The sequence below is a fragment of the Aythya fuligula genome, chromosome 7 (assembly GCF_009819795.1).
Source record: "Aythya fuligula isolate bAytFul2 chromosome 7, bAytFul2.pri, whole genome shotgun sequence".
Lineage (NCBI taxonomy): Eukaryota > Metazoa > Chordata > Aves > Anseriformes > Anatidae > Aythya > Aythya fuligula.
Window position 1 is genome coordinate 23,624,944 of NC_045565.1, and position 24,964 is coordinate 23,649,907.

General features: G+C 49.3%; 1 protein-coding gene across 2 annotated transcripts in view; it reads left to right on the plus strand.

Annotated features, from left to right (window-relative positions):
- The window catches only part of ARMH3 (armadillo like helical domain containing 3), a 119,176-nt gene extending 98,560 nt beyond the window's left edge, over positions 1–20,616 (plus strand). For both annotated transcript variants that reach the window (XM_032190870.1, XM_032190871.1), the window contains 2 exons: positions 12,746–12,862; positions 18,252–20,616. In XM_032190870.1, the coding sequence (XP_032046761.1) occupies positions 12,746–12,862; positions 18,252–18,344 (210 nt within the window). In that variant the 3' untranslated portion in view covers positions 18,345–20,616. The remainder of the gene's footprint in view (positions 1–12,745; positions 12,863–18,251) is intronic.
- Positions 20,617–24,964: the final 4,348 nt, after the last annotated feature.

Genomic DNA, 24,964 nt, shown 5'->3' on the forward strand with positions numbered 1-24,964 from the left:
TGGAGACTGGGAGAGTTTGGCGGGCTCCTCAAGTCTTGATAGTCATCTTGGGACTGGGCCTTAGCAGACCACTAGAGACATCCTCTTTCTTCTCAGCCTTTGTGTGCCTTGGATATCCTGTTAATTAGTGCCCTTGACATGTTTTAGAGAGATGAAAAGGAAGAACTGTGACAGCTTTCCTAATGCACAACCAGCTCTCGCTGCTACGATGCTGCGTCCTGCAGCTGCTGCCAGGCCTGCCCTCCTGTTCTCCCTGAGCTGATTGTAGTTGGCAGTTGTCATCTAGAAGCAGTAAACCAAGTGAACAGCTCTACTTATTACCATTTATAAAAATGCACCAAACAGAAGCCCTAGGCACAGTCACAAGTCAGTCCTTAAAACGGCATATGGAAGTGAATATTCCCTGAGTAAGGCCTGCTCAGGCCACAGCAGCTTTACAACAAAAGCCAACGCCTTAAAGTACCTGATTTTTTTTTTCAACCAGCAAACTTGCTTAGCTTTATGCATATGGATGAAGATGGCAGAAGCGTTGGGGTTAAATTTTAGCACTGTTTCAGTGAAACTTCCCCTTGTGAGCGGTTCTCAGAACTGTGAGATCAGGAGCCCATTAAATGCAGAGGTGTGCCCCCCTTCAGCTTCTGTGCCTTGCTTCTCAGCAGGGTAAGTGTGGTGCCAAGTGTTCTTTGTTAACCCAAGGTGGGAATGAGACCCGATGGCTTTTCTCACCTTAGAGGTGTGTTACTGTGTGACCAAATGTGTGCAATCACAGTTCTTGTAGAGCTTTTCTGCCCTGCAAGATGGAGACGCAGAGCAATCTGCTCCAAAGCTTCCACCCAACCTGCCTCCTGGTGATGTTGAATTCCTGAGTGGGCTGCTCAACAAACCTGGTTGGTTAGGAAAAGTCGCACACTTTATGTATTAATTGTGTATTAGTATTAGGTGCTGTTTCGTAAGGAATTTGCTAAGCAAGCATGAAATCCTCTTTAAATATAGTCAAAAATTCAGATGTGAGAATAATATCAAGAGGGCAATGCAGCATCAGTTTGGGAGGAGTAGGATTTAATGTTCCCATTAAAACAAAAATAGTTGTGCAAGTAAAACTACAAGCTGATGCAGTATAAATTAGTGGTTTTAAAACCTGGCAAAAAAGCAACTGAGTTATTAATCTCTGAACTGAAGCCCTTAAGTCCTTTTAAGCTAGTGACTTCTGCTCGTCATCTAATCCCTTTGAAACGTGGAAAACAGACCCAGAGTTGTTCTCTGCTGTGTAGTAAGACGAAATTAACCAGTGAGCAAAATAAATTGATTAATTGGCAACAATAAGGAGCTGTGTATGCACTGTATCTAATTGCTTTTTTTATATCATCTTCCTCTTACTTCTTGGAAGACACAGGTTTATGAGTTGCATATGCAAAAATATGCTGGAAAAAAAATCACAGAGGCTTTGAACTTTCAGTTTCAAAGATCATTGTGTGCATTGCCTTATATTGCTTTGGACAGTCTCTAATGGGGACGTTGCTCAGCCAAGCTGAATTTTATGCAGTGGAAATTCAAGCTGAAATTGAACACACCTCAGAATCACGGAGTAAATCAAATCTCATTTCCTCACTTGCAGAGAACGTGGGCTGTGTGGGCTTTCTTCCTCCTCCTCCTTCTCAGCAATTTTTATCCTGCCAGGTCAGAGCTACCTTTTCCTTATGAGAAATTCCAAGCGAGTGGCTTCCCTGAGCCTTATTCAAAAACCCATCAGAGCTAATAGCTTTGAAAACGTTTGATGTCCAAGAGGCTCTTGGGAGTACTAAATCCTCACACGGGGATGTTTAGGCTGTAGAACAATGGTGTCCTCCAAGCACTGCAGAAATTACCGTGGAGATGATATTTCCCTTATAGACCCTATAAGAACTTATCCAGGAATATGGTTAAAGAAATTTAGAGAGAAAGTGGAAGTCTTGGTGATCAACTTCTTCCCCCAAGAGAGAGTAGCATTACTTTTGGCTAAGCCTTCTGTAGTGCAGTACAAGTACATCCCATCTCTACAGCCAGCAGGTTCGGTTGGGAGCAGTGACAGCAAGGGGTACGTGCTTTTTGATACAGAGGGCAGGCATTGTGGACAGGTAGTTCTGCAGCTTGCTGCTCTGTGTACCAATTAGCTCAGCTTGAGGCTTCAACAGCAAAAGGTGCTTTGAAAAAGAAGCATAAGTTTTGTTCTCCTCGTTCTTGGGAGAGAGTGGGTCCAGTGCCAGCACAAGTCACCTTTCCCTTATACATCAATGACGGGCGTACAGCCAACACAATAATCTTATCTGGGCTATTAGCAATAAACCTCCCCTTTTGTCTCGTGTCCTTTCTGTCCATCCAGCATCTAAACCTCTGTGGAGATAGCACGGTCATTCTCGTAGAGGTAAGATGTGTCTTTTCAGCCTCTTGTCAGCCAAACCTTCTGAAGGGATATGTCCTCTGTGGTGTTCTGGGGCGCTTGCTGAGAGTGTCTGAATTGCGAGGAAGCTGGTGAATCAGTAGGTTTGATTTAAAGAACAAATGTTGTAAGGATAAACACTAAGTTCCCAGGCACACAAGCCCTTTTTGTCCTCCAAATATCTTTGGATTGCAAGATGCCACTTTGCCGTGGCAGGAATCCTTTTTGAGAGACATAGCTATTATCTTGGGCCCTGATTGCTTCTTCTAGGTATAAGGAGAAATGGCTAGAAATAACAGGGTGTCAGCAACTTTTGGTGCCTTTGTGTTTATTTCAAAGAGTTCACACAGGCTTCTTTCCCTGAGCAGGACAGTAACAAGCAGCAGACATTTCATTTTTGAGAAAACTCTGACCTGTTTTCTACGTATGGTCAATGCCCAAGTCTTTGCTCCCCCTCAAATTCATCTTGCTGACAGCTATCTTCTACATTTCCATTTCAGTCAAGAAGTGTCTCAGCCCACTACGTTTAGTGTCTTATCTGCCCTTGCAAGTGATGGTCTTGGGTAGGGACCTCTGTATTTTCAGCTGTCTCACTAACCATTCAAATGCTTCTTCCAAATTAACTTAGCAATCAACTTTAAGCAGCTCTGTGATTCTTCTGTTATTATTTTTATAGGCAAAAGACCTTTTCTATGGTGGCCATGAATGCTTCCAAGCATAAACAAGCTCATTCCGTTTCAGCTCTGGTCATTGCCCAGATGGAGTTTAAAATGAATGGCCCATTCCAGCAGCACAAAAGGGGATAATTTAACAAATTAAAACGTCAACAAGCTTTTCTCTTTCAGCATGTCATATCAGAAATTATTTGGTTCTCTTATTTCTGTTGTCATCAGAAACTTTTCCCTTCTTTTTCTCCCAGCTGTGGTTAGAGTAGGATCCAGGAGTGTGTCTGGGATTGGTGAAGAGTCGCTTGATCGGGACAGACTTGACCCTGTCTCTTTTGTAGGAATCTCATTGCTATCATAATTCTTACAAGCTTAAGTTGCACAGCTGCAAGCTCAGTTTCTAGGGGACAGTCAAGAAGTCTGTTCTTCCCTGCCTTCACAGTTACTCCTGCTGTCAGCATTGCACCTGGTCATTCAGCACTCTCAGTAGTTGTATACCTAACGAAGACACTTCTGAGTTGCACATTTGAATGCCTTAACTCTGAAATAAGTGCCTTTGAAGGAGGAGCTGTAGACGCTGTAGTGCAGTTTAGGTAGCCTGCACTTAGACTGTGTTAAACCAATTTTATAATTGCAGCCTTAGAGCACACGTTTTGCAACTGAAGTTCCCTTTTTACTACAGGATTTTCTGTTTGTAAGGATCATCCGGCAGCTTATAGCTGTCTGTTCCAACTCCAGATTTGCAAAAGCCTTAACAGCTAAAACTTTCCTACAGGCTGAGTCGCACGCAAACTTCCAGGCACTGCCCACCTTTCCTTAATAGCTAGCTCCCCTAACACACTGCTACTACAGCTTTTGTCCCTAGAGGCAAAGCAGCTATTTGTAGCTAACCAACTGACTGTAGTTCTCCTGTTTCTTTTGGGCAATATCTTTAGAAAGAATTTTTGCAGATTGAATTTATAAGGCTCTTAGAGCCTTTAAGCTGTAGGGAAGTCTGCTAGATATTGCCATGCAGGCAAGGACTCTGGGAATCACTGGGATAAGTCTGAAAATGTTGGCTCAGGGCTCAACAGTCGTCAGAAAGGCAAACAGAGGATTAGAAGTTATTAGAGAATGAACAAAAATAAAGCAGGAGTACTGTGTTGTCACTGTACAAGCCTGATAACCCATGTTTTAAACGTTGTTTATTGATTCAAGCACCCTTATTTCAGGAAAAAAGTATTGTAGAACTGCAAATTAGTACAAATAATCAAACAATCACTTGCTCATCTGATTCCTTGGCTATGCAGACTTCTAGCTTGCATTTAAAAGTTCTGGTTTTCCCCATCTTAATGGACTTGAGTTCATTCTCTTTTTGTGGTCAGTTAAGCAGGTGAGTTCTATTTTTCTTCTTCCTTGACGTTCTTACTGCATCTCCTCAGGCCACTGAATCATTGCGTTTTTATCGCTTTCATTGTGCAGTTAATAGCTAGCCTTCTGTTGTAGCTAATTGCTTAAATTTAAGCAGGAGCTGTGGAACAGATCATTCTGAGCTCTCCCCCTCCAAGTACCTACCTTCCTGCCCTAGTCCTAGCAGAATTTTTCTCTGGAATGTCCTTGTGTTGTTCTTAGTTGCCTGGTTGCTTTAAATATACAGCATCTGCTTGGTTTGTGGCTTTTTTTTTTTCTTTTTTATCATATTGCTATTTAGCTTTGCTGCTTCCTTTAAGTTTATTCACGTTGCACAAAGTGTGCAAGATTCAGATCATTTAAAAGATAAAAGCCACAAGCTAGGTTAGCATCTACTTTTTCTCAGCAAGTGTCAGACCCTGGGCTATGCTAGTAGCATTCATAAAGGTTTCTCTCTGTCATTACTCTAAGAAGCAGAAAAAAATAAGTGTGGGAAGCTCCATAACTTTTTGGAGTGTTTGTGTTCTCCTTTTATTCATCTTGATCTTCAAGTCAGGCTCCTATTGAGCTTTTTTCTAAGCCCGTAATCCTGTATATCCTGTAGAAGTCAGTGGTGGCTGCATGAGGAGCACAAGCTCTCTTGCATCCTTTTCTGATTCTTGTGAACCTGGAAGAGGTGATGTAGTTCCAGAAACCTCCCACGATTGTAGATGTTTGATTAACCAGAATAAATCTCCCAGCTGTTTACTGTCGGGCACAAGTAGATTTTGGTTTCCTTCAAGCAGGAACAGTCCACTTGTTTTTTTCTCTTGAATGGCAAGGGTGTTTTTGGAATACCCTGTCCTAATCAGTTCTCTAGAAAGCCTTATTTCTGAACCGCTTGTCTTCTGGGAAATCTTAATTTCTTTATTAAAAATTAGTTTCCTCATCTTCTTCTTTGTCTGGTGTACACCACGTGTGGTGTTAGCACCTGATTGAAGCAATCTGAACCCAAAATTGTGTATTTTGGTTTCAAAATTTGCCAGGATGCTTTCTGCCTGCTGTCCCTAGAAATATATATTTTTTCTGACCTTTTCTTAAAATCATCAGCTGCTATTTTTTAGGTTCTTGTAGCTGTCTTTAATTTCTGTAACAGCTTCATGTGTCCTAGCTTCTCAGTTCAGCTGGAGCAGCAACTCACAACTTCCATCCTTAGAAACTGTTTTAAACTTTTATCTTGTTTTGGGCATCAGGGGTACTGGTCTTATTTGGTCAGTTAACTGCTGTGCTGGAGAGTTGCTGCTGACTGTTTTCTCTCTGTGTCCAGGGAGACAAGATCTTCCTCTAAAGATAGGATTGCACCAACAAACTCACACAAATCAGAGCATTCATTTGCAGAATGCTGGTAGCCAGTTTGGCTGAACAGGTTGCATGCACAGTGAGTATAAGGATGCTCTTCCTCTTGTCTTACGTGTTGGTGACAGCAGTTGATTTATTGCTGTGCTAGAATGCAGCTGCTAGATAAAAGCATCCCTTGGAACAGCCCATCACATTTCAGCACTTAAGTTAATTGTAAGCACAATGGGGAAATAAAAAAATTAACGGTCCAGTCCATAGCTATCTGCAGTGCATTTCGAGCCTTGGCAGAATGGCAAGTGCTCTTACATACCTAGCAGTGAGAAACGTTTTCATAAATGCCACCAGCTGGAGATAAGGGTTCACAACTCCAAAATGGGCTGTAACTCCAAAAAAGCAAATCTATCTATCTTGGGGTTTTATGCTCCCGCCATCATCGTATCTGCTGCCTGTCTTCCTCACAAAATTTCTAACAACAGGCAAGCTTCGTGGACCTCTTCCAGTTCCTGCCAGATCTCACCATCTAGGTCTAAAAGTCTGCTCTGAAGGGTGTTTATTTTATTAATTGATGATTTTTAATGTAATTACGTTCATGATCTTTAACTTTTTTTCCATGCATGAGCTTTGGAAATGCCAGCATTGTACATGGACGTTCATTCATGTACAAGAGCTTGGCCCAGGGACTTCGTTGCACATTTACAGCTTCCTCTTGGTGGAGCTAGATAATGGTTTGGCATTGGGTTAGTTGGATTTTTTTTTTTTTTTAACTCTTGGAAAAGCCCTCCTTCCAGGAATTTTTCCTGCCCTCGGGTTAGACAGGCTGCTTCTTCCTCCCCTGAGAGTGACAGCTGTGTGAGCTGGTGGGGGCTGTGTTGGCTGTATGCTCTCAGCCAGCAGCAGGAGGTGGCTGTGGGTCCTTCACTTGCATGTAGTACAGGCAGTGGGGGCTTGATGTAGGGCATCTGGGGCACTGGAGCTGGAATGGCAGCATGTTGCATATCTTGCACATGTAACATGCCCATATATACGTGCATCTCATGCCCAGGTCTTTGTCTTTCTCACTGTATTCACCAGATCCACTCTGCATCCTCTGGATCTGTGGATGTGCCCAGTATAGGGCATATCTGAATGGTCAGACTGTTGTAGCATCCTTCTCCTCCTCTTCCTCCTAGCATTCATGAACATGGAATTAATACCCATGTCTTGATCAGCTTGGGGGCTAAGGGTGGTGCTGAAGCACTAGCACATCATTTAGCTCCAGGACAGCTGCAAAGGTGAGGCAGTGCTGGGTCAGACCACAGCTCTCTGCTGCTGCTTGTCCCACCATGGGTGCTGGGAGCTGCTTCCAGCACACCTCTGTGCATCCTCTTGGGGATCCTCCCTGTGAGCCTGGCTCCTGCAGACAGTGCAGGAGGAAGGGGAGAAGGAGATGATTGTGGCAGGGGTGTGGGCAGAGTCTGGTGGGAAATGCGGCAGCTGTGTGTGTGTGTTTTTACTTAACTTCTAATTATTTAGTTATGTGCTCTGTCTTTGGCGCTTCTGGGGATTAATTCCAGCAGAGATTTCAGCCTGCATCAGCAACTTCTCAGTTGCTCTGTGAGAAGTGTGATGCCATTTGGAACAAAAAAAAAAATAAATCATTTTCCATATTAATTAGAAGATACTACTGTAAAATTTATGTCAATTATCTGGCACTTTATTATGGAGAGGCAATAGCCTCTTTGTAGTCCAGGTGGCAGCAGCCGTTTCATTACAGTGAGGAATGTTGCTATGCAGTTGAATTCACTAGGAAAAACACTCAGGGACCATGAGCTGCTTGTGTAGATTAGTAGGGGGGGAAGATTTGTACAAAACCTGGAGTGAGCAAACCACTTTGGGGACTCTAGCATAAAATACACATTCCTATTCCTTCTTCTGGAATAAGAAAACCCTAATGTCTCTTCCTTACAGCCTCCTTCCTGCGAGCTGAAGGGACAAACTGCTGGTTTGCACGTGGTATTTTTGGTCGTTGCCCAAGGTTTGGAGGTGGGATTGCCATAATTCCCTCAGGTGCTGGAGTGCCCAGAACATCCTAGAGAAGGCAGGAGACACGTTTGTGTGTGTCCATGCAGTAGCATTGGGATTGCCAGCACATATCCATCCCATAGACTGGCTGCTCCATCCTCCAGCATGGGACAGCTGGGACACACACAGCTTTTCTGTCCTGTGAGGACTTGCTAGCCTGATCCGGAGAGCCTCCCCAAGCCCCATCCTTGTAAGCCACAAGGCTTGGAGCATGGATATGGGGGGAGAGTGTTTTAACCTGGGATTTTTTTGGCCTTTTGCTTAATGCAAGATCAATCAGTTGGTTCTTTTCCAGCTGCTTTTCTGCCATGGGAGCTAATGACCATCTTGCAGGCTGGAGAGGCTCTAGCGAGGTGCTGGCACTGCTGACTGATTGCATTCTTACCCTCTCCTGCTCTGATTAGCAAGACTGTGCAGAGACCTTGCTTTCTTCTTGCTTCTGCTTTTCCTGTTATTCTCTCATTACGGTGTGCGTGCTTCCCAGAACCAACACACTGCCAGGTTTGTTGCTGGGCGGCACAAATTGGTGGCGTTCTCTGATGTTGTATTGTGAAGTCGGTACAGCTGTGGGTGAGGAAAGATTCTGCGGGTTAAAAAGTTACTGATGAGTGAAGTGTGCTGTGCCTGCTAGAGAGAAGGGCCCCAGCTCTGTGTGCTGCCCATTAGATTCCACTGCTAGTGCAATTCTCTCTCTGGCTTTGCTGCTAACTGGGGCTGTGTTCTCCTGGTCACATACTGCTGTGCACCATCCAGTGCTTTCCCCAGGAAAAGCTATTCCAGGTCTGGTCTCCTCTGGGATGGTGCAGCAGGTCGGTTCTTGCTGAGGATCAGTCAGAGGAACAGCCCTGGTGCAGTAAGGAAGGGGTCTGTGTGTAGGTAATGGTAGAGCAGAGCATGGTCTGTTTAGAAAATGGAAAATTTCAGGGCAGGGGCAATTGGTGCTGGGGGAAATGGGTTCCAGTGCTCATGGCCAGGATGCTCTGATTCTTCGGGAGCTGTCCGTCTAGATTGCAAAGAAGCAGTAAGCTGGCTCCTTACTTTGCTGCATCCACCACCAACTCTGTAAAATAAATCATCCTGTTCCTGTGGGTGCAGCCATATGGCATGGGCGGGATCCCGCAGACAGCTGAGCCTTGTATCACCCCCTCCAATGGAAGCCAGCCCCAAGATTCCTGCTGTGTTACCCAGGGGGGTGCCTCTTGTTACAGATTCTTGGTGACAGTCGCTGGGAAGGGGAGCGACGGGACGTGGCAGGTACAGATGCAGGAGGATGCTGAAATCCTCTGAGTGCTGCAGAAAGCACTGCCTGTTCAGAGCAGCTCCTGCAAGGCTGGGTTTGGGGGCACGTACACATACATGGGGGCCTGAATTGCTAGCTGTCGTCTGGAACTTCTGTAAAGCAGCCAGTGAGTGAGTTGTGGGGCACTGGGTTAATCTGATGGCAAATTATCTTTAAATTACAACGGTGCAGCTCCACTGACTTCTGGTTTGTTGCATTGGAGTAAATGAGAGAACGCAGCCTCTGGGGCTGATACAGGTAACTGCAGGAAAGGAATTCAGCAGCCTTCATTTATCTTTCATTGCACCGTATCTGAGTCGCTCACTTCTGTCGTATTGCTTTTTTGTAGGTTATCTTAGAGGGATCAGTCTTAAAAGAAGATTTAGCTTGTGACTGCTTTTTTTTTTTTTTTTCTTTGTAAAGATGCCGTTAAGCATTTAAAAATAAAAATAAAAAAATCGCCCTGTATGTTCATCGTTGCTATCTGAGGGATGTCATGTCTTATCTTCCCTGTTGCTTGCTGAGAAGCTCCTTGGAAGTCACCTACAGTCCATTTTCCTTTCTGCTTGCCTGACACTTGAGGTGTTCTCTCAGCTGCTTGTGAGATTTTAAAACTGGATGTCCATTTAAGATCCACCTAGAAGAGTCCAGCCAAAAGCCACTTCTTTATTCAGTTCTTTGTACTTCACTGTCTTGGGAATGTTTTCTGGTCTTCCATGGAGACTTCTGGGGAAACCAGCTTGGACAGGATCTGGAAAAAGAAATGCTTCAGTCTCAAAGTTAAATTCTCCCAGGTCTTTTTTATCTGACAGATAAAGCTCTTGTGCATTTAACGTACAAGAGCATCCTTGCAGTAGTTTTCCTGAGCAGAAGTCAAAGAAGGTGTAAAAAGGGCAAAGGATGAGAATATTGTGTTACATGGAGGATGTGCGTATTTGTCATCTGGATAGAAAGCTGATGCCTTTCAAACCTTCATGTTAGATGCTCTTAATACCTTCTGCTGCTCTTTAACCTCCCCTCTGTCTCACGGCTGCATCTTAAAGAGCAGATGAAATTGTCTCAGGGATGGCAGGTCCTAATCTCGGTAACAGTTCCTATCCATTATGGAATATGAAGTGAAATGATCTGTGAGTGGGTTTATCTCAGATCCCACGTAGCATTTTTTTTTCAGCAGCAGCAAGAAAGGGAAATTATTAGGCAGTGAAGAAAAGCTGTTTATTTTTAACTCACCCTTTCTTTTTAAGTTTTATTTCATAATTAAAAGAGATGAGGAGTGGAAGCCAGCGAATATATGCAGCTAAAGGGATAAGCTGATCTCGAGTTTACAGAGATCACGGTAAGGAGTGGGTAGCACAGCAGCAACTTTGGGGCTCCTTTTCCCTTCCCTGTCCTCCTCCTAGAGCACCAAACGGGGCTGTTAGCTGCCTCTTGGAGGTGGCACAGGAGGGCTGGTTTACAGGGTGCTGCTTACAGAGCTCACCGCTGCCCTCAGGGGTGACCCTGTGTGTAGGGGCACGGGGAGCACGGGGTGTGTGTTGGTAGGGGACGCATGCAGAGTTGGGTGTAAAAGCCCTAAATTATTGCTGGAGAAGCCCATTGTACTCCTCACCTTTCACACAGGGTTTCTCCCCTGCATTTTACTAATCTTGGTCAACTTGGCTCCCTCGGGCTGACAGGAGGACAGCCCTCTGATCCACGCAAGCTGCCAGAAGGTGTGTTGTGCTATCAGTCTCCATCTCCAGAGGATACTTGCACCCCAGAGTAAATTATTCCCGTACCCAGCCTTCTTTCTTCATCGTTGCTCTTGGCTCTGCGCTGCTTCTCACAAGTTCTGCAGGCAGGAAGAAGAGGGCCAGGCTGAGTGTGGAGATGGCTGTTACTGCAGGGAGTTATTCCTCTCTGCCAGCGGAGCTGACAAACAGAATTAGGAAATGAGTCCTCCCGGAGAGGAGGCTGCGTGCTCTTGCAGCAGCAGGACACTGACAGGCTGTTCTTAAATAACCTTGCAAAATACTGATTCCTATCCCTAGCTTGCCTCTGCAATGCCAGAGGACAGCTGAGCTGCACGAAGAGGCTACCGTGGCACTATCTCACCAGGGAACCACTTCTGGGCCCCTTTTTTATGCCCAGTCCTCGTTTGGGTGATGCCCTTTATTTCTGCCCTAGTGGGACCCTGGCACTAGCCTGCTTCGAGGTGTTTGCATGAGTGCCCATTTGTGTACAACTGCTAACGGCAAATTTTTGAGGAAATAAAACATGGAAAAGCATCTGAAGGGATTCCAAGCGAGCCTGGGATTCCTAGAGTAAGAGATGGAAGGACACGATTCAGTCCTGTACAGGGCAGGAGCTGCCAGCTGCCTAAAAAGACAATTGAGGGTAGAGGTTATATCGTTGGGAGGACAAGAGGAGGATAGTTCCTTATTGCCCTCATCGTTGTTTGCTGTCTGGCATCCTCTGCAATGCTTTTCTTAGGATCTCTCCTGGGACAGGGACTCTTCTTTTGCACCTTATGCCCTATCTTGTGCTCCTGGTCGAGGCTTTTCTTGATTGTAAGCTACTGCAATGCAAACTTGTGACGTTGTTGTTCTTCCTGTGCTTCTGTTTAGCTCTGAGATCAAGCGGTAACAGCCTAGGAAAGAGGTTCACGTGTTTAAGAGAATTGTTTCAAGCATATGTTTTGCCCAGGAGTACCGAGCTATATGGTTCCTGGTAGGGAGATTATTGTCACTTACCATCGTACGAATGCTTTGAGGAATGAATTTGTCCATGCAGTGCTCTGAAGCTATAAAGCAGCGTGGGAGTCCCTCTTGGTGCTCCCTAGTTAGGAAAATGAATAGTTCAATAGGACAGAGAGACGTAACTGTGAATTTACAAGTAGAGCCCAGTGCTGGGAGCAGAGTAAGGCGTTAATGGAAGCTGGAGTGCTTTGATTGCAGCGCAGACAGACAATAAGAGAGCATCTCCTGGGCAGGGAGACCTGGATTTGTGTCTCTATTTATTTCTAATGCCAGAGTCTGTAACTGGCTTGGTCTTACCATAGTGTCTATCAGAAGTTTGTTCCCGTTAGGAGAGGAGTGCAGTGCTCTGTATGGAGGCTGACCTGAGCAGCTGTAGAAGCTGACATTTAAGCAGGTTTTTTTTTTTTTTTTTTTTTTCCTAATTGTAATTAACAAGCCAGGAGGGTGGTGTGCTGGCAAAATTAGCATTGTTGTGACCTAAGGGTCAGGCAAACCTATGTTTATGTAGTGTCTACTGTGTTACATGTGGGTGTACGCACAGTAATTAGCTGCTTAATTTAATGAGATCATGTCTGCCTCTCCTGGTGACGTAATCGTGTTTGGGCAACTGCTGCTGTCATAGTTCTGGGCTCATCCACTGTTCTTATGAATGGAGAAATTCTGAAAATTCCAGGACGGTTCCTCACTGGCATTGGGAATGTTTTCGTGCCCACCTCCATGTTGTTATTCATGTACCAAATATTGGCTGTTAAAGTCGTGCATGTTGCAATAACAGGTGCTGGAGCTGTGCTCTGTCACAGCCTTGTTCCTCCAATGCTAAGCTAATTGTGGATGCTGATTCCTCTTCTGTCTCTGGCAGGTTTTGGAAGTGGTACGGTCCAACTATGACACGCTGACCCTGAAACTGCAGGATGGGCTGGATCAGTACGAGCGCTACTCAGAGCAGCATAAGGAGGCTGCCTTCTTCAAAGAGCTGGTAAGCTGCCTTGACACTGCAGAATCACCAGCCCTGCTCCAAAGCTTTTGTTTACGGCCTGGGCAGCGACATGCGGAGTGTAGCTGAGCAGCCTAGGTACTCCACTGGACTGCCTCCAAAGCTGGGGCAGGAATAGAACCTGAACAGATGCTGCATGTCTCGTCTGGTCTGAAACCTCCCTTCTAGCTTCCTGCCCTGCAGTGCGTGGCTGGGGAGGAACCGCCAGACTGCTCAGGTCAGTAAATAGTCTCTGTCCCTTCCTTCTGCCGTGCTTTGTGCTGGTAGGTGTGCATGGTGGAAAAGCTGCTTGCTCCCACCTTATCACACAGAGCAAATTAGTCTTTTCATTGTTGTTAGTGAGGCCACAAACTATGGGGCTGAGAAGGATGCAATGCTGGTCATTGCACATTGCTTTCCTCTGTCATTCACAACATAGGGTCCCCAGGCAAAGAAAGCAAAGGCATTCTCTAGAAACGTCCCCTCCTGCCAAAGGAAAGGACTAATGGTAGGAAGAAACACAAAAAAATAATGCAGCAAAGACAAACCCGTGCCCATATAGTGTGGGTTGGTAGTTGTGTTCTTCAGCAAGCCAGTTTGCTCACCCTGCTCCAGAGAGCTGCAGTATAGCTGTTGGGTCAGGCAATTTCTTGTCCAACAGCTGCATCACCAGGGAGACAGTGTTTTTGTAGTGGCTGGTATCTCGGAGGAGAGCCTGCATTTTCCTTGCTGTTGAATCAACCTCGGTGTTCAACAAAAGGAGAGACCTCTGACTGGCAGCTTTTTTTACCGGTTTGAGAACCTATTCTCTCTTCTAGCTCTGTCCTTGCTGATTGATGAGTAACTGATGCCTGCCCACTCCATCACGAGCCTGGATGAGTTTGGGAAGGTTACGCCTCCTTCTGTCTACTCTGCTCCGGAGCAGGCATGCCTGAATTGCTTTCGGTTCCTTCCACAGCATACTTTTTAACCTTTTAATGTTTTTTAGGTCATTGCAGTGCTACCATTGGGTAGGATATGGGCAAAAATCATTTCTGACCACTTCATGTTTTTCTTGGCACCTTTGTGCCTCTTCTTGTCTCCTGCCCTGCTATTTGATACCGTATCTGGAATACACACAAAGAAATTTGATGGTAGCCTCCCTGTGACACAGGCTTCTTCCACTATTGTACTCCAGAAATAAGACACATTCGTGTTTCTGTTGTCATCTGTTCTGTCCCATGGGCTCCTGCCCTCAGCCAGCTTCTCCTTCCCCAGCCTCGTGGCCGCATGACTGATTCGCTTCCTGCATGCCCCATTTTCCATTTGGCCTGGCAGAAACTCAGGCTGATCATGCCAATTGATTAAAATGACGTTCTCGGTCCTAAGATTATCACAGCTACAAACAATTCATCTAAAAATACTTTATTTCTAGCCTCTTTTCTTTTCCAATACCTGTGATTCCTCCAAATTTCATGATTTAAGAATCAATTTGGCATCATAATCCAGTCCTGCCTTCTGAAAATCGCCGGTCCAGGTACCCCTGGGACCTTGTCCTCAAGAGCGTATGAAAGCCCAAATAATTACTGTCTAAACGTGCTGATTGACCCAGTTGTGAATCTGTCTAATCCACGCTTCTCGAGATGCCCTGAGAATTGGGACCCTATTAAATGCTTTTTTTTACTCACAGCTACAGAAAATCCCCTGCATCCCATTTAGCTGTTCCCTCAACACAGCAGGAAACCAACCTGATCTGTTATGATTTGTCTTCAGCAGACCCAGCCAGCCTCCTGACCTCAACGCTGGTTTTCCTCTAGGTGCACAGAAACTGATGGCTTCATTAATTGTTCTAACAGCTCATCAAAAAGGCCCTGGTCTGCCCTGTCCTTCCCCATGTTCCCTTCAAAGTAGGTAATAGGCTCCCTTTTTGCTAGGCATCTGTGTCTTTACTTCAGCTTCTGCTGCTGGTCTGATGTGAGGTGATGTCCCCGTACCCAGAGCATTGTACTCAACTGCTGAGAGTTGCAGGATTTTGTGGAGGGGGCAGAGTGAAACTGTTTCAGGAGCTCTGCCAAAGGAGCAGGGCTGATGGGGAGCTAGAGGTTTCCTCTATGGTTTCCAAACTCATCCTGGTCCCGTCCCGTCTTCCTGAACAGGATCTGTTTGTGAACAATTCTTTCCAGATTCTGCCTGGTTTTCTAATCCCTGCCTCTATCCTGTGGGATTGCCTTAAAGCAAATCCTTCTCGGTAGGGAATGACATGCAGGAGCCATTTTCCTTTTCAGCCTTCTTTTCATCTCTCTTTGCTCCCATTAAATGGGTGAGCAGAAACTTCCCCAAGCCATTCTCCTGGCTCCTTTATGCTTAGCAATCTTGTTCTCACCCCTTTGACGTCCTTTGCTAATGCACTGCTTCACTTCTCTGGCTCTGCCTCTGTGCTGCTCTTTCTTGCTAATCCCAAAGAAAAATCTCGCTTTCTTCTCCCATTCCCTTTTCAAAGAAGCTTTCAAAGGCCTGCAATACTGCAGCCACAGTGTGCTGGAAGGTGATGTGCAGAGTGTTTTTATCAATTGGGCTTTCTGGCCTGTAGTGCTGCCTTTGAGAGGACCCAAAGGAAGGAAGTTAGGAAGTTTTCTAACACTTTTTTTTTCAGTTTCTTTGAAACCCTGAGAATGTCATTTGAGGTCCGTGGTGCTTTGATAGAATGAATGGTGTGGATGTGAAGAAATATGTGAAAAGAGATTCAGCATCTTTCCAAAAGGCTCTGTCTGCAGCTAGGTTTCAGCGGAGTCTCAAAATAGTCTGATTAGGGATCGATTTCTGCAGGGGAAATTACACTAATTTGACTTTTAATTAGATATAGTAGTCAGTGTAAACCTCCTCCCATTGTACAAATCTCTTAAGAGCTGCTCGTTGATTGGAAACCGGTTTAATTGGTGAGGCTTGCTACAAAATAGGAGTATCTGTACAGCGTTACGCAAGTTGAGCTATAATGACACAAAACTAGAACTGAATGATGTTTTACTCCCATAGTTAATGCCCCCGATTCATTCATCCTTTCCTTTGCTCCTTGTTCTCCAGGTGATGCACTTCGTGCATTTCCAGTTTCTTTTGAAGCCTATGGGATAAATGTGATCCAAGCTGCTCATGGAGAGAAAACAAATTTAAAAGCTCTTCAGCATGCTCTGTAAAGAAACAAGAGAGGACACACTCTGCCTTTATTTCCTTGCAGGATAAATGTTCAGCTCTGGGTTTACTTTCTGAGGCTTGTACAAGCCTCTCTGAAGAGTTCTGGTAGCTTCCATGCTGGCAGCTGTGCCCGAGCTGCCTGCTGTACCAGGAGCTGGGAGGGCTCCTGGGGTGTAGCCTCGCAAATGGAGCAGCTCAGCCAGACTGCGGGAAGCATCTGAAGTTTCTCCTTCTGCAGGCAGACACCTCCCCGTGTCACTGTCTGCTCTTCCAACCCCAAAAGAGAAATGAGCTCCAGCTCCCTGTGCTGAGGATAACTCAATTTAACTCTCATTTGAGCTATTCTTACCTTTTGAGCTGGTCAGCTCAGAGCTGCTTGCTATCCTGGAGAAAAAAAAAAGCTGGGCAGAGATGTACAGAAATGTCAGGGTCATCTTGTGTGTCATTATGCCCACTTTCCCAAACTTGTGTTCAAGCAGATCGAAGTCCACCTACACTGCTCTTGACCAAAGTTTGTGAGTAAGCTCCTCTTGAAATCTGGAGCTATCTTTAAGTGAAAACAGCTCCACGCTGGCCTAAGCTAATCTGTTTCATTGCTTCCCAACCCGCAGGGTTAAAAGAATTTCCTCTTTTCCGGTGTGTATCTTTTGCCTTAAATTAAGCTGAGCGTTTCTTGCCCCATCCCCGGGGAGTCAGAGAAATATTACTCACTGTTCTCTTCCTGACCTCATTTTACATACTGGCGAGTGTTTGCTCTATTCCCCCTAAACCTCCTCTTTGTAAATTAAACAGGTTTAATTTCTTGTGCTCTGCCCCATAGCTACACTTTCTGCTAAGCCTTGTGCTCTCATCGTTTGTCACTCCAGCTTCCCTTTCTGGGCTTGCAGAGACTGCTGCCTCCTCCATCCTACAGACCTGTATGCGTGTACAAATTGAGTGGGGCCAGGTCCTATGAGCAGGGCTTCTGTTTCCTGGTGGGGAGACCGCCCAGTGCAGACCTGTCTTCTGGAGAGCTAGATCTTAAATAAGCCATCTTTAGGTCCAGACACCTTTGCTAGCTTCCTTATGTTGCTAGGGTCAGTGCAGTGAGTTTTATTGAGGTTCATTTCACAGCTTTCCCTTTTAACGTTCTGTGTTTTGATTTGTTTCCCACTCTTTAACACGTTCAGCCTTTGGGGGAGCTTTCTGCCCTTCCCTCCAGGACAGCAGGTGGGACCCTCTACAGTATAAACACAGCCAACTTCTCTTCCAGCCCTGAGTGTTTGGATTCCTCGTTTTACTTTTATTTAATTCATCCCCCAGTGCTTTTAAAAAGCACAAAACACCAACCAGGTCATCAACAACCATATTATCACAGGCTCCGGGTCTCTGGGAGCTGTAATCCCGTTGTTTGGATGAGCTTGTGTCAGTTTGCTCCCTGTCACTGCTGCCACAGACGATGTTTGACTCTGTTTTCTCATTGCTGAGTGCAGTTGAGACTGAGCCCAGGCTGGGGCTGGCACGTTTGGCCAGCACGTCTGCAGGCACACAGCGAGGAGGAAAGCTGCTCTACCATGGGTCTGCCCACCTCTCCCTCGCAGGTTGTGTGGGTGACCACGAGTCGGACATCATTAAGGGATAAAGATGCTTCTTCAGTGACAGCCAGTGATCCAACGTCGAGGGTAGGGCACTCAGCACAGAATAGGGACAGCTGGCTCCAAACCCATGGTTTCCTGCCAGCTTGGGCTGTAATTTGTGTTGATAGCACAGTAGCATGTCCTCTCTCCTTCCCTTGACTCCCCATCTTTGGCTCTGTGGGTTCTGGAGCAGGGCAGGCCATGGCACTGCAGCCATCCAGGGCAATGCTGGCTGGCACTCACAGAAAATGCTCTTCCAGCTGCAGCCTGGAAGTACTTGCTTTCCCTCTGCTTTGCCCAAGAACAGGGAATACCTCAGGTCTTGTTAGCTCATGCATCCAAGCAGAGCATCCTCTCCCATCTCTTTCTTATTTTGAATTTACTCTCCTTCCTGGGATATTGCTTTAAACCCTCTTGTCATCCCAGAAAGCAGCTGATCCTCAGGGATTTCTTGCCGAGGTGGAGACTCAGTAGAGAACTTCTCAGAGCTGTACCAGCACGCAGAACAGTTCGTGCTGAGCACAGAGGTCGGCAGTGTCAGCGCTGCTGTACCCACGGGGAGCCGAGACGAGTCCCTTGGCTAAACCATCTTGTTTTGTCTCTGTCAGGTGCGGTCCATCAGCATCAACGTGAGGAAGAACCTTGCTTTCAACACGCTGAGCCAGGAGCTCCTGCTGAAGGAATTCTCCACCATCTCCTGAAGCAGGGGAGCGGCAGCTGCGCAGGGCTGACCGGAGATGGGCCTGTCTCGCGGGGACACCGCGGATCCGCGGCTGATCGCCCCTCGCCTTTCACCTGCAGAACGGACTGCATTTCTTCCAGGGGAGAGCCTTGCTGCTGTGTGTTTGATCCCAAAGGCATGTGTTTCAACAGGACTGTGGCTGAGAGAGGTGATCGGCGTGCGGAGGAGGAGGAGGAAGCAATTCTGTAAGGTGCCACGGGGGTGGGCAGCTGTTTCTGTCACGTAGCAATGGGAGATTCCCTCCGCAGCCTCAGGGAAGATGCACTGGAAACCTTCGTAGCAGAGGTGGGGAGAGCTCACAACCAAAGTAATAAAATCAGTCCAGCTGTGTGAGGCAGTTCTGGGTTGAGGCTGTTGTCTGTTCCACTGGAGAGCTCTGACCCCAGGCAAGGGCTGCGCTTTTCGAGCAGCCTGGATCAACCCTCCCTCCACCCCGTAGGTCAAATCCATTGCCATCCCACTGGGAGTTTGGGGAGGATATAAAACAGATTCCTAAGAGAGTATACCCTGATTGCTGCTGGTTTCAGATGTCAGTGTTTGAACCAAGCCATCCAATTACTGGAGAAGGATAAAATTTTCAGCTTACCAGTCCAGCTTGTTGGTCCAGCCTGAGCCAGTATGCAAGGGTATGGGTCATCGACGTGAGCCATCTGCAACAGGAGAACACCTCTGGTTGGTGCACCCTTGCTCATCTCATCTCTGCTGTTCCTAAGGTTGAGGGAAACCTTGACATATTTCACTTCCATGGGGCAGAGGACAGGCTGGCTCCCACCCACACATGCTCCCCTTGTTGCCCATCAGAGACTGCATTGTGACAATCTTCCTCTTCCTCGCAGGAATGTCTGCCTTGCACGTTTGCAAGTGCCTGGTGATGTTCATGAGCTAAAAAGTCCCCAGTTTTTCCCTCGTGTGTAGCTTGCAGGTACTGCAGTTAAAAAGAGGAGTAGTTACTTCACTTTCTAGCTTGTCCATCCATCTTCGCTAAGCGACTCACCACAAAATTGCTAAGAAAGAGCTCCAGGATGATGCCCTGGGGTCACAGGGAGACCTTTCTGCTCAAGAGCCAGCGTTTCAGAGGTGCCCGTGTCAGCTGGAGCCCGCTCTGGGTGCTGTGTCAGGCTGCCAACTCAGGAACATGCAGCACAAACACCTTCTCCCTGCTCATGCGTTTTCAGCTCCTGGCAGTGTATGGTAGGATGTGGCCTGACTTGGTGGGTTGAACTAAAGAAGTTATTGACATCCCAGATCCACTTTTTTTCCTAGAAAACGTAAAAAAAAAAAGTGCCTAGTCCTGCTCCTAGCATCATAGGTTGGAGTAGTGTGAGTGGTGTCCTGCTCATTCTCTGCCAGTTTTAGGCAATGTTTGTTCATGCTAACACGTGCTAATTAGTTCAGTGTTTCATCTTTACCTGCCATGAGCATGGGAAAATGAAAGCTGTGTCCTTGGCCACCCGCTGCTCGCAGAACCAGAGGAAGAACATGTTTTCCTTGGGAGCACTGGCTTCTCCCAGCAGAGGACGTTTTTCCCCAGCACGGATCATTTGGCTTTTATCAGCTAAGGCAGACGCTTCCGTGCTTTCCTGGCAGGTGAGTGCGTGTCAGAGGGATGGTGCCTGGGAGAAGCAGGCTCCGTGAAGTCACTGCTCAAGAACAGGTCCAGGCGTGTGGGAGGTGGCCGTTTCTCCAGCGACAAACGAGTAGGAATAGTTGCAGCACGTGGCACTGTAGTCTGTAGTGTGTTTGAGAAGCTCTTGCTTAGACCAGCTCCTCTCCAAGGGGTAAACTTCCTCCCCAAGGGGGCTCCAGTTCCTCCAGTACAGCCCCAGCATCGTCGCTGTTGGAATATCGAGTCGACCAGCTCGAGGTAGGAGTCGGAGTCCCGTGCCTCCTTTTCTCTGATCCTGTCTAGACTGAGACTAGACGGGAGACTGAGAGCCGGGGATGAGCCTGGCTCTGCCTCTGCAGCCTTTGGGATTCTCAGCTTTTCACCTCTGGGATTCTCAGCTTTTCACTCTGGGCTCAGCTGCCCAAGGACTCATCTCCCCACGGTGCTCCCTTACTGGGACGAACTGGCACACCCTGGCTGTGACTGGGAGCAGCTCCTCGGGTGGGCTGAGCCGGGGGCAGGCTGTCACGCACGTCCTCTTGTCACACTGTCACCAAACCAAGCGCTGTAAATGGATGTACATACAGATCTAGAGCTCAATAAATAGCAGAGCCCTGCCTGGCCAGCGTGTGCAGCGTCTGTCCTTCACCCAAGGGAGAGTCGGGGAGTTACGGGGGTGGCCCTGGCCCCGTTTGCTGACACGGTGGCTGCTTGTGGTGCCTCTCAGCAGTGCCTCCTCCTCGTTCCAGGCTGCAGGTGTCTGGCAGCCAGCAGCCAGCACTCATCAGCCTCCTCCAAGCCCCTCTTGCTGCTGTTAAGGCAAACATAAGGCTGAGAGCCTGCGGGTGTGAGGGAGGAACGCGGGGACTGACCTGTGCACAGTGTGATGCTCTCCCTGCTGCTGGAGCCAGCAAACTCCTCCTCACAGGTTTTGCAACAGATTTGCATGTTTTGGTAATCAGCGTAATACCGCTTGTCTTTTGAGGCCGGCTCGAGCTGAGTAGAGAGTCGTTTAACTCCAGCACTCAGCCTCAGGACGTGGAGCGTGACCCCAAACTTCCCTGGATCTGATCTGAGCAGTTTGCGGGTGTTTTATTATGTCTAATTCATAACCCAGTCTATTATTGGAAGAGCTGTTTCTGAGGCTTGGGGAGCGGGGGGGGAGAAAGCAGATTCCTGCCTTTAAATTAGGCAGCCGCTGCAGGGAGACAAATATTTTACAAAATAATGACCAAATTCTGCAGGAGAAAAATTGAGTTTGGGCTCAACTTTGGAGGGAGTTATTAAAAATTGATTTGCAAGTGCCACTGTGATTTTTGGGGACCAGCTCCTCTTTCCTAGCTCTTAAAAGCCCTGTTTTTCATCCAAAGTGAGAGAGAGGCAGCTCTCAGGGTGCCAGCATCCCCAGTCCGTGGTGGGTTGTTGGAGCCCTTTGTGCTGGTCAGGGCATGGTGCGGGGGAGCTCACGAGGACACGGGGCAAGCCCGTGGATGACCCCAAGTAATTGGGATGGGGAGAATCACTGCACACTTGCTTCACTTCTCTTCTTAAAGCATCTTTAGGCTACCTTTGGCAGGCACAGGGACAAGCACCAGGTCCTGGCCCTGCAGGAGCAGCTCCGGGGCTCCTCGCCGTGCTCCTCTCACCCAACTCGGCTGCTGGAGCCCGGGCCGGGCCCCGCTCTGCGGCCTCTGCTCTGCCGTGCCGTCCCTCCAGGGCTAATTGAATCATGTGGCTGGAAATTGAATTCAATTGAAAAGATTAAATGAGCCAGGCTCGCCGCTCGCTGCAGCGCAGCTCCCAGCCCTGCTGCCGGAGGCTGGGAGCTCCCGGGAGTCCCACGGGGGCACGGAGGGGATGGGGAGGCTGCGGGGTGCTGGACACCCCCAGGGCTGGGCTCTCCTCCAGCTCCGCTGTGTCAGATGAGCTCTCACCCCTTTCCCTGCCATGTGCGAGTCCCAGGGACCCCAGGTCACCCTCCTACAGGTTGGGTCCATGCTTGTTTCCTCTCTGAAGCAATTAGCGACTAATTAACTGGAGCCCCCTGGCTCCAGGGTTCAGCCGGGGCCCTTGTGGTGGTGTGTGGGGGCGAGGGCGCTCTGGTGACCCGTGGCTGTGCCCTGCTGAAAGGCTCTGTGGTGCTGGAGGGCTCCTAAACTCAAGACCCTACCGAGTTAGGGGATGCTCCAGTCCAAGCCCTGCTCTCTAAAACAGCCTTCGCTCAGATTTTGCATCTGCCACGCAGAAGTGGCAGGAAAAAACATACTCAGGGTGGGCACAGAGCCCTCAAAGCCCACCCAGCAGCGGGGCCAGAGCCTTGCTGGCAGCCTGGGCAGGGCAGGCGAGGGCGCAGAGTGTGCACACCCCTTCCTCCCTCCCCCGTGCCCAGATTTCTCACACCTGCTGGTTTGCACGTTACAGCTGAGGCTCCCTTTCTCCTGCAGCATTCCTGCCTGTGAGGCTCCCCCAGCAGCTTGCAGGCGTCTGTTTATCCTCGAGATCCGCAGCTGAAATTCCCCCCGGATCCAAGTCTCGCAGCAGCAGGAGGCGCTCCCCGTGGAGCCGGGCACCTTCGCGGGGCTGCGAGTTTCCTCTGCTCCAGCCGTGTCCTCGGTAATTCCCCGGGGGGACTTGTGCAGGAGGCAAAGCTGGCTGAAGGAGCTCCTGGCAGGGGAGCAGAGCTGCCCCTTGCTGCTGAGCGTAAACCACAGCCCAGAGGTGACCACAGCCAAAATAAGATTGATGGCACATGCTGGGAGCACGGCCCGAGGACGGCTATCGATGGCCACGGCTTTAAAATACTGTTAACAGGGGATAAATCCCCGTGATTTAGAGCACTCAGCAATTACATGTTTAAAATTTCCTAAAGCTAGGCTCAGACTCCCCGTCCTGCTCCCTGCTTTTCCCGTAGAATTAATAGGACTGGAGATGCGCAATTAGGCGATGCCAAGGCTGGGAGGGCGGATCGCTGCCTTGTGGTTACCTAACGAAGTGTTAAATTACGTCTTTCCCTGGCCCCCTGCACCGGCCTGGGCTGCGAGGGGCTGGGTGCTGCCAGCTCCTGCCGTACACATGCTCATCCTTTAAATCCCCTGCACCCCCTGCCCTTTGTGCTGCCCGGGCAGCTCCTGCAGGACCCCCGGAGGCTGCTCCCCTCCTGAACCCACAGATCCCTGCTCCCCATCCCACCCCGTGCTACCCACCGAGCCTTTCCCCCCTCTCCCCAGCCTGGCAAAGCATCTCACGCTCGCCTGCAGGAGCACTTAGCCGGGATAAAAATAGCCACCTTCACCTCCCCACGGACCAGAAGGTGAAAACTTCCCCGTGCAGCTCCGCAGGGCCTGGCACGGCCTCAGTGGGACGAACCCGAGGGTGCTGGAGGCGAGGTGGGGTTGCCCGGGGGAGCCCCCACAGCCCTCCCCACCCCAACACCTCCCCGGGACACGGCTGGTTCCTGGGGGCTGCTGGTGGATGCGGCTGGGGATGTGATGGAGCAGGGAGCAGTGGGTGAGGATGGATGAACCCAGCGGTGTGGGGGTCCCCAGGGGGTCCCTGGGGTGGTCGGGGTCCTGCCCCAGCTGGGCTGAGCAGAGGGGCAGCGGCAGGGCTGTCCCAGGAGCTTCCTTCTCTCCAGCCAGGCTGCTGCACGCCAGCTCCGTGGCTGGGCGGTGGGGAGGGAACGTGTTTCCCCAGCCCTTCTCCGAGCATTTCTCCGCTGCGTTTTCTTCGCTAAATGGCTCTTATTTTTAGACCCAGGCAGTTGCTAAGCATCGCTGCCTCGCTGAGGCAGCTTCTTTCATGGCTTGACACCAAAGCACGCTGACAACACGCCGCCGCGTGAGCGCCGGCCCTCCCTCCTCACTGCTCTGGGTTCCCTTCCTGCCCTGCAGCTCCCGGGGGCCAGCAGGGATGGGATGGGATGGGATGGGATGGGATGGGATGGGATGGGATGGGATGGGATGGGATGGGACGGAATGGGGTGCCCTGCTTGCCCCCAGCCCCTGCTCCCCTCCATCTCCCCGTGCTTCCTCCCCGGGATGAAGGATGCCAAATGCTGGCAGCCCCCAAAACACACCCAGGCATTGTGGCACGGTGCCGTGGGGACTTGCAGCACACTCTGTGTCCCCCCCAGTCCCCCTTGGTCGCAGATGGCAGCAGATCACCGGGGGCAGCAGTGGCACCGCCGGCGCCCAGCACCAGATGTGGCCGTGGGGCTGTGAGCCCCGCTCCTGGCAGCACCGAGCCCCTGCAAGGCACCTGCCCCCCCCCTGCTGCTGCTGCACCCCCTTCTGTAGGGCTGGAAGGGGGAACCCTGCTGTGACCGTGCGTAGGAAACTCGTGCTGGGGATGGGGGCGGCACAGGGGGGCTGCTCCCTCCTTTGGGTGCAAACAGGAGGGTTTTGGGACGCCCTCGTTGCGCCTTTGTGGTGTCTTGGCTGCTGCACGGCCCCTCTGCCTCTGGCCAGCTCCCAGCCCAGCTTCTCCCCCATACAGCAGCCTCTCCAGCCTGGGCTTCGTCTCCTTGAGGAAAGGGTGAAGACCCCCTTGGGGGTCCCAAAAAGTAGGGTTTGGGGTGTCCTCACCTCCCTGCAGCAGGGTGTGGGGGCCTGCGCTCCCCCTGCTGCCCTGCGCCTTTTCCATCCCGGTCCCCGTCTCCATCCCCATCCCTTTTTCCATCCCCATCCATCCTGGTCCCCTTCTCCATCCCCGTCCCATTCCCAATCCCCTTCTCCAGCCCCATTCCCTTCCCCATCTCCTATCCCCTTCCCCATCCCCTTTCCCATCCCCATCCCCACGCAGCCCCCAGACCATCCCCAGATCCCCCAGCGCCTCTCCCCTTCCCTCTCCCACCCCCGCACCCCCCAGGGCACATCTCACCGGCCGAGACGCGACCCCCCTCACCCCCCTCACCCCCCTCCACCCCCCATACCCCTCCCCACCTCCCCGGGCCGTGCCTCAGTTTCCCCTCGGCG